We start from the raw sequence: 8322 nt of genomic DNA, 5'->3' as shown, positions 1-8322 counted from the left end.
ATCATTACAACAACAGAGTACATTAATAACAAAACTCTTACAATTTGGTAGATAAATGCACTGTAAATAGAAACCATAAGATTAAAAGAAGTGACTCCTGATTTTAAAAAGAAATACATGAATGACAATGAATATGGACCACAGTTATAAATAATAATAAATTTATATGAGAATTAGTTTTTTTAACATAAAAAATATTTTTCTTAAGTGTTCTTGAAACTTACCATTAACTGATAATGACATATTTTGGGAAAAAAAACAATGTTTTGACAAAATTGGTCATGTTCGCTTAGCTTTAGCCAATAATAAATAATAATACATTTACATGAATTACTTTTTTTACATGAAAAAAATCTTTCTTAAGTGTTCTAGAAACTTACCATTAACTGATAATGACATATTTTGAAAACAAAACAATGTCTTGACACAATTGTCCACGTTAGCTTAGCTGTAGCCAACAATAAATAATATACATTTACATGAGAATTACTTTTTTTAACATGAAGAAATCTTTCTTAAGTCTTCTAGAAACTTACCACTAATTGATAATGACGTATTTTGAAAAATACAACAATGTTTTGACACAATTGGCCATGTTAGCTTAGCTTTAGCCAATAAGAAAAAAAATAATATTTACATGAGAATTACTTTTTTTACATGAAAAAAATCTTTCTTAAGTGTTCTAGAAACTTACCATTAACTGATAATGACATGTTTTGAAAAAAACAATGTTTTGACACAATTGGCCACATTAGCTTAGCTTTAGCCAGGAACAACAACGCTAACACCGTCTTCCAGTCCAGTTGAGGGGGCTAATGCGTTTTTAAAGGGAACGAAGAAGACGGCGGCACAGTTGCGCTGTAACACGGACATATTAGTATGTGACACAGGAGAGGAACCATGCGGACCCAATGGGGTCCGGCTCCGCTGTTGCTTTGTAGGAATTGTGCTTAAAACCCAAATCCGTTGTTGTTAATATATACATATATATAGTGTATTAAAAGTTATTTATTGACTTAAATTGTACGCATAACGTACAATCATGGGCAAGTCAAAGGTAAGTAGCGACCACGCCATGTGCTAGCATGCTTCCTTTAGAGTTAGCCATGTAAAGTTAATAATAATAATAATGCAGGTTATATTTTGTTTTAGCTTGCATGAATGGTACAGTTAGCTGTGGTTAAATCATTTAGTAAGACCTGTGTGTGTTTTTACTTGATAAAGTGTGTTTACAATACTTTTTTTTCGATCTTGATGTTAGACCAAGAACCAGAAAAAGGCCCGAGCAGAAGCCCGTCAGGTGGCGGAGGATGCGTACGGGTCTGTCCCCCATTCCTTCGTCTTCCACCGGGGATTGGTTGGGAAAAACGTGGGTCAGCTCATCACGGATATCAGGGAAGTCATGCAGCCTTACACTGCTGAGCAATTAAAGGTGAGTTAACAGGATACTTTAATATTATTTGTTATTTTTTTAATAGCAATAATACTAATAATCAACATGGGTTAACTAGGTGAGGAAAAAGAATGTGCTGAAAGACTTTGTAGACATAGCGGGACCGTTGGGAGTGACACACTTCATGATCTTCAGCAAGTCGGAACACAACCTCATGATGGTGAGATAACATGGACACCAAAGTTACAGATTAATCGATTGATACAGTGTGAATGAGCGAACCACTAAATATATTGATTTTTTTTGTCTTTCTCAGAGAGTGGCTCGACTCCCCAAAGGACCCATGCTTTATTTTAAAATGCTCAAGGTAAGTATTAGATGTAAACATGAAAACAGTATATGAACAAGGTGCAAGTGATGACCTATTTTTCTACTTGATTGTCAAGTGATGTTTTTCAAAGTAAACGCACTGATGCATTGAACCATCTGTTGAACTCCTAACGTCTTTACTGTAGCGTGTATAAAGAAAAATAATTTTCTTGTTGCAGTACACGCTCATCAAAGATGTGGTTTCATCTCTGAAGAAGCACAGGATGCACAAGCAGCAGTTCAAGCACCACCCGCTGGTCATCCTCAACAACTTTGGATCTTCTGGCATGCACATTAAACTGATGGCCACCATGTTCCAGAACATGTTTCCCTCCATTAACGTGTCCAAGGTAATTTGCATTGTTTTGTCCTTTTTGTTTTGGCCGAGGCTAAGATGATGAACGTATAGTCTTCTGAGTTCCTCTGTGAAGATGTATCACAAAGTAAACGCTTTCTGATTGCTCGGTCTGGATCAGGAACACTAATTTGATGCTGAGACTTATTTTTTTTTTGAGAAATGAGGATGTTCTTGTCTCACCAGGTGAGCCTCAACACCATCAAGAGGTGTGTGCTGCTGAATTACAACCTAACGTCGCACGAAATCGAATTCCGGCACTAGTAAGTGGAATACTGACAACTTGGTTGCCGTTTCCTCAAATAGTGGCCCCCGCTCTATTGGATGCCGGACCCAAAATAATGGCTACATGTGTTGTCCACTTTAGTAAACAAAAACACCCGACCCCAGTTAATCACCTAGCGTGCCCTCCACTTAAATAATCTTCTTGTCCCACTGAATCGCCTGCTGTAAACACCTTACCCCAATAAATTCCACGTCCACTAGAATAGAAACCATTTTCTAATTCATTCATGCCCGTTTACGCTGTCCGCTTGTAACTATTTGCCGGGTATTTTAATAAATTACAGTGTCATCCACCTGACTAAATGCCATGCCCCATTTTAATTGTGAGATTGTCTCAATTCCTCACTACATGTGTAGTCCACTTTAGTAAACAAAAACAACCTACCCCACTTAATCACCTAGTGTGCCCTCCACTGAAATCATCTCCTTGTCCCACTGAATCGCCTGCTGTAAACACCTTACCCCAATAAATTCCGCGTCCACTAGAATAGAAGCCATTTTCTAATTCACCCATGCCTTATTACTTTTAATCCCTGTTTACGCTGTCCGCTTGTAATTATTTGCCAGGTATTTTAATAAATTAGTGTCATCCACATGATTAAATGCCATGCCAATTTTTAATTGTGAGATTGTCTCAATTCCTCGCTACATGTGTTGTCCACTTTAGTAAACAAAAACAACCTACCCCACTTAATCACCTAGTGTGCCCTCCACTGAAATCATCTCCTTGTCCCACTGAATCGCCCGCTGTAAACACCTTACCCCAATAAATTCCGCGTCCACTAGAATAGAAGCCATTTTCTAATTCACCCATGCCTTATTACTTTTAATCCCTGTTTACGCTGTCCGCTTGTAATTATTTGCCAGGTATTTTAATAACTTACAGTGTTGCAGCATATTAGTTGCCATGTATTTCATCTATTTGAATGGAATTCCCAGTTAAGAATAGAAACCACACCTTGAATAGTTTTTTTTTTTCCAGAAAATAATAAACAATAAGGTGCTACCGCTAGGTATATTCTACTAACCTTTTACTATGACTGATGTCGCCGTGTCGCCCAGTAGATGTCCACACTGTACGGACCAGAATCTGTAAATGTAGAAAAAAGGGCATTGCACAATTAATGGGGTAAATAAATAGCCACTATTTGAGGAAATATGGTACAATACCTCAATGTTTTCTATATGTTAAGCTGTCTTGTGCAAGTTAAAGGTGAATTACTGCTTGTGGCCTACATGATGACAGACTAGGACTTGACTGCTCAGTGATGCATGTTCAAAGTAAACGCACTGATGGGCCCCCCCTGAAGAACTACAAACTCTTGTTCTTGTTTGTCAATATGACGCTGACTTGGTTCTTATGCCATTGCAGCAGCCTGAAGGTGGTCCCTGTGGGCATGAGCCGCGGGGTCAAGAAGCTGATGCAGGAGAAGTTCCCCAACATGAGCAAGTTTGAGGACATCAGTGAGCTGATGATGAAGTAAGGTGGGTTTTTTGGGGGGTTTGTTTTGCATCCGTTTTGTATCTAATCCATTGTATCCCCTCCAAGGGGAGCCAACCTTTCAGAAAGCGAAGGAGAACAGGACGGCGAGCATAACATCACAGAGCTGCCGCAGGTCTACTCCGGCCGAGGTAACATGGCTTCCGGGCAGAGCGCCATCCGCCTGACTGAGGTAAGCCTACAGCGTTTTTTTTATATCTTATCCTACAATGGCTGCTAATTAGGAGTTTTCTGCGTGCACAGATTGGTCCTCGCATGACGTTTCAGCTGACCAAGATACAAGAAGGCATGGCGGAGGGGAACATCCTCTATCACGCCACTAGTAAGTGTCGGCCATCTTTCTCTGTCGGTTTGATTAGCATCTGTGTGCAGAGGATGAAAATTTTCCAATATGAAATCTGTGATTTCTCCAAAAGTAAACGCTTACTGATGCACATAGACATTCAACAAAGTATTTTGTTACACTTGATTTCCATTCAACAAATGCTCCTTTTGCAGTCTCCAAGACGGAGGAAGAAATCCAGGAGATCCTGCAACGAAAGGAGTTACTCCTGAAGACGAAAGAGCAGCGCCGGAAGACTCAGGAGCAGAACGTGGCTCTCAAAAAAATGCAAAAGCAGGAGCACAAGTCAGTTTTGACACTCGGACCTCAGTTTGAGTAGAAATCAGTAGAAAGCCATGTTAAAAGATGTTCCCACCACTCAGGAAGAAGAGCCTGGCAGGCATCAAGAAGAAGAAGCAGCAAGCAGACAAAGAAGAAGACAGCGAAGTGGAGGATCCAGGCATGCAGGATGATCAACCGGCGGCTGTGGAGTCGGATGATGAGGCAGAGTACTACAGGCAGGCTGTCGGGGAGGAGCCGGATGAAGGTTAATACATTTTTAAATTTCCTACTTCAATAACCATGTGGCCAATTTGCATATCTGACCACACCCTCTTTCTTCTTTAGATATGTTCTTTGGAGCCAAGAAGAGGAAAGGCAAAGATGGATCTCATGGACCTGTCAAGAAGATGAGGAGGTTCTCTACTGATCACAAAGACAAAAGTGCTAAATCTCCAAAAAGAACTGGCCCGGGGGGGTGGCACAAAGACCAAAAAACTGGGGACAGAGAGAAGAAACTCTTTGGGAAGAAATCCTCCCCCGGTGGAAAGCCATTCAGAAACAAACCAAGCGATGGAGCAAATAGATTTGGTGCTAAGAAAAAATTTGAAGGGAAAAGAACTTTTGGTGGGAAAATAAATAAAGGCAAAGTGTTCCAGTCTTCCAAGAGCCAGAAAAACGGAGAGGCCTTCAGGAAGAAAAGTGCTGGAAGAGGAAAGCAAGGACCCAAACAGAAGAAGGGGAAAGGCTGAGCAGAGCTGGTTTATATTTTCACACTGTTTGATAAATCATTAAAGACATTTCTTTCATTATCATCTGTATATGGTTCATCCATTTTAGTGACTGCAAACCGTTGTGTTGCAATACTGTATTTTGAATTAATACCATGTACACAATCCATTAAAAAGTAGAATGGCTGGCATTCATTAATTCATAAAAAACTGCTGTTATTTCAAAATAAATAATCACATCCACGTGTTAATTACTGTATGTGTGAACAATGCAAAATTAGTGAATTCTTAGTGTAAATTACGTTTATTCGGAGAAAATAATGCTTCGAAAACTACCTTGTAGTATTCATGAACGTTCATTCAAGTGTTAAACAAAACTTGGTACTTTTATCCTGAAGTTCATAATCCGGATGTGTATCACAGTGGCGGCCAGTTCTGTTCTTTCTTTCCGGTTCCGGGGGGCGGCTAAGCTAGCTGATAAAGATGCCGTCGATTGAGTACGACGAGTGAGTTTTTCCTTTTTCCTTAACTCTTAAAATTATACTATCTGCTTTTGTAGACCAAATAACGCATTTTATTATCTCCCCTCAGCTCTAAGCCCAGCTGGGCCGACCAAGTCGAGGAGGAAGTAGATGAAGGTAAAGCACTCCCGTAGCTAGCGTATTAGCACACGTCGTGTTAGCTTAGTGACCGGCTCGGTGGCTTACACCTTCCACGTGGTGTTATTAGGCTGTATTTGTGTTTTTATTTTATCATTGCTGCTTTATAGAATTTGTGTCAATATATTAAACTGACACGACAATATACTCTTAGAATAAGTATGCCGACATATGGCGTGTGACGTAAACAACATACTGTTAGACGGAAGCTAGCTTGCTAGTTAGCATCTTACACCAGTCACTGTGTTCGCTCATTTGTATACGACATGGATGCTTTGTCTTAAAAGTTGCTAATCAGTCTTTGTTTTCTGACAGGAACACTTCCATCACCCAAGGAAACCATTAAAGGAAACATAAAAACCATCACAGAGTATAAAATCGACGATGATGGGAAGAAGTTTAAGGTAATTTGTCAACAATGGCGTACATTCAATGATTGGTGGTATTAACTCCCTGAATATGTATCTCTAGATTGTGCGGACATTTAAGATTGAGACCAGGAAAGCCTCCAAAGCCATTGCCAGGAGAAAGGTCTGCTTATAGACTAAATATGCAGAGATGTAGTGCTTGTTAAGTGTTATTAAAATTACCTCTCTTGTGTCAGAACTGGAAGAAATTCGGCAACTCTGAGTTCGATGCTCCGGGTCCTAATGTGGCTACCACCACCGTCAGCGACGACGTTCTGATGACCTTCATTTCCAGCAAGGAGGTGACGATGCACGTTGTAATCCACTCCCTTGTGGAATAATTCTGATGTTTGCTGTCACCGCCTTTTTCCTGCAGGATTTAAATGCCCAAGACCAAGATGAAGACCCCATGAACAAGCTGAAAGGACAGAAGATCGTGTCATGTCGTATCTGCAAAGGCGACCATTGGACTACGCGCTGTCCTTACAAGGACACGCTGGGCCCGATGCAGAAGGAGCTTGCCGAGCAGCTTGGCCTCTCCACCGGCGACAAAGAGAAACCGGCTGGTGCCGGTATGTCGTATTATATATTAGCTCTGTTATGTTAGCATTGTTTCACAGTACATTAGAAACAATTGTTCGATTTCATATTGTGTTTTATACAATGCGAACACAAACCAATCCAGATGTAAATATTTGTCCTCTTCTGTTGCACCAGCTGAACCAGAACCTGTGCAACCTGCACAAAGCAAGACTGGCAAGTACGTGCCCCCCAGTCTCAGAGATGGAGGCACACGTAGAGGAGAGTCAATGCAGCCCAACCGGAGAGGTGAGTTCAAGTGACTCTTGGTTTTTGGTCTTCTGGACGCCGCATAAACAACAACAAAAACAAACCTCCCTCTCACAGCGGACGACAACGCCACCATCCGTGTCACCAACCTGTCCGAGGACACCCGCGAGACCGACCTTCAGGAGCTTTTCAGACCATTCGGCTCCATCTCCAGAATCTACCTGGCCAAAGACAAGAACACGGGACAGTCAAAGGTCCGCTCTGGCTTCCTGTTATTTTAATGCTGTATCTTCTCAACTGCTTCCATGCAACTAATCAAACATCTTGCATGCAGGGCTTTGCATTCATCAGCTTCCACCGTCGGGAGGATGCAGCCAGAGCCATCGCTGGCGTGTCAGGGTTTGGATATGATCATCTCATTCTCAATGTTGAATGGGCCAAGTAAGTCATCACTACTTTTGGAAAATGCGATAAAAATCAACCAGAAGATGACCTGTGTTCTCTCTTTGCAGACCTTCAAACAACTGAGAACTTCCTTACTATTCCACCACGAGGCCATGATTTATTTCTGTGCTAAAATGTGGTTATCAGCTTAATAAAGAGAATCAATGTAGTCACTTTGCTCTTGTATTTTTTTTTTCTTAAGTCCAATACAGTACTTACTGAAAAACCACAAGCCAAAGATCATCTCTTACCGGAGAGCTCTGCTGTTTGAGTCTTAGAAAACACTACTCAATTATCTGACAGTAGAATATACTGGAAAAACATATCCAAGATCAAGACCCTTTAGACTGGAAAGCTTAACCTTTTGTAGGAATGTAATGCAAAAGCTTTTTAGGACTTAGGACCACAACAATGCTCCTAAAACCTCAACGTCAAGGGTCCCCATCAGCCCATTTGGGCCCACCCACAGACTGGTACCTTAAAATTTTTCAGGCACTATATATTTTGTTAGTAACTACATAAATACATTAAATGTTATAAATGCACCTCTATTTTAGAAATAAGGGCTGTTTTATAACAAATGTCACCCATCTTCTATGTGCCAGACATTCACTTTTTAGTAAAAGCTTATGATGTAATACGACAATTGACATACACCTATAATAGAATAGTTTACTGAAATACTATCACATTTGTAGTAATACTTTTTAGCTACCTTGCAACAATTTATTCTATGCATTTAATAGTTTGTCTTATTCAACGGATTTAAGTAGTCTGACGTCACGTGA

At 40.5% G+C, this 8322-nt stretch overlaps 2 protein-coding genes across 2 annotated transcripts; both read left to right on the top strand.

Moving 5' to 3' along the window:
* The first annotated feature begins 860 nt into the window (after nt 1-860).
* ppan (peter pan homolog) lies at nt 861-5316 on the top strand. Its single transcript, XM_058049869.2, has 12 exons — nt 861-1057; nt 1262-1432; nt 1512-1613; nt 1710-1760; nt 1942-2112; nt 2304-2380; nt 3775-3882; nt 3952-4075; nt 4147-4225; nt 4402-4531; nt 4609-4772; nt 4853-5316. Exons 1-12 carry the CDS (start codon nt 1043-1045, stop codon nt 5254-5256), a joined length of 1596 nt encoding a protein of 531 aa, XP_057905852.2. The 5' UTR covers nt 861-1042; the 3' UTR covers nt 5257-5316.
* Nucleotides 5317-5621: 305 nt separating this feature from the next.
* eif3g (eukaryotic translation initiation factor 3, subunit G) lies at nt 5622-7710 on the top strand. The gene is made up of 10 exons (XM_058049876.2): nt 5622-5741; nt 5827-5873; nt 6210-6298; nt 6366-6425; nt 6499-6603; nt 6678-6873; nt 7019-7129; nt 7208-7344; nt 7425-7531; nt 7603-7710. The coding sequence occupies exons 1-10, from the start codon at nt 5719-5721 to the stop codon at nt 7616-7618; spliced, it is 891 nt and encodes a 296-aa protein (XP_057905859.1). The 5' UTR covers nt 5622-5718; the 3' UTR covers nt 7619-7710.
* The last annotated feature ends 612 nt before the right edge of the window (nt 7711-8322 follow it).

Source organism: Doryrhamphus excisus, linkage group LG16, assembly GCF_037039965.1.
Source record: "Doryrhamphus excisus strain RoL-2023G ecotype Guam linkage group LG16, RoL_Dexc_Guam_v1.1, whole genome shotgun sequence".
Lineage (NCBI taxonomy): Eukaryota > Metazoa > Chordata > Actinopteri > Syngnathiformes > Syngnathidae > Doryrhamphus > Doryrhamphus excisus.
This window is presented reverse-complemented; position numbering and strand designations above follow the sequence as displayed.

Excerpts from the sequence above, each read along its gene's own strand:
- ppan (XM_058049869.2), top strand. Across the intron at positions 1,614-1,709 it reads CGGAACACAACCTCATGATG|AGAGTGGCTCGACTCCCCAA; the intron begins GTGAGATAACAT and ends TGTCTTTCTCAG. Across the intron at positions 4,532-4,608 it reads ATGCAAAAGCAGGAGCACAA|GAAGAAGAGCCTGGCAGGCA; the intron begins GTCAGTTTTGAC and ends CCCACCACTCAG.
- eif3g (XM_058049876.2), top strand. The coding sequence starts at position 5,719 with ATGCCGTCGATTGAGTACGACGA. Across the intron at positions 6,299-6,365 it reads ATGATGGGAAGAAGTTTAAG|ATTGTGCGGACATTTAAGAT; the intron begins GTAATTTGTCAA and ends ATGTATCTCTAG. Across the intron at positions 7,130-7,207 it reads AATGCAGCCCAACCGGAGAG|CGGACGACAACGCCACCATC; the intron begins GTGAGTTCAAGT and ends TCCCTCTCACAG.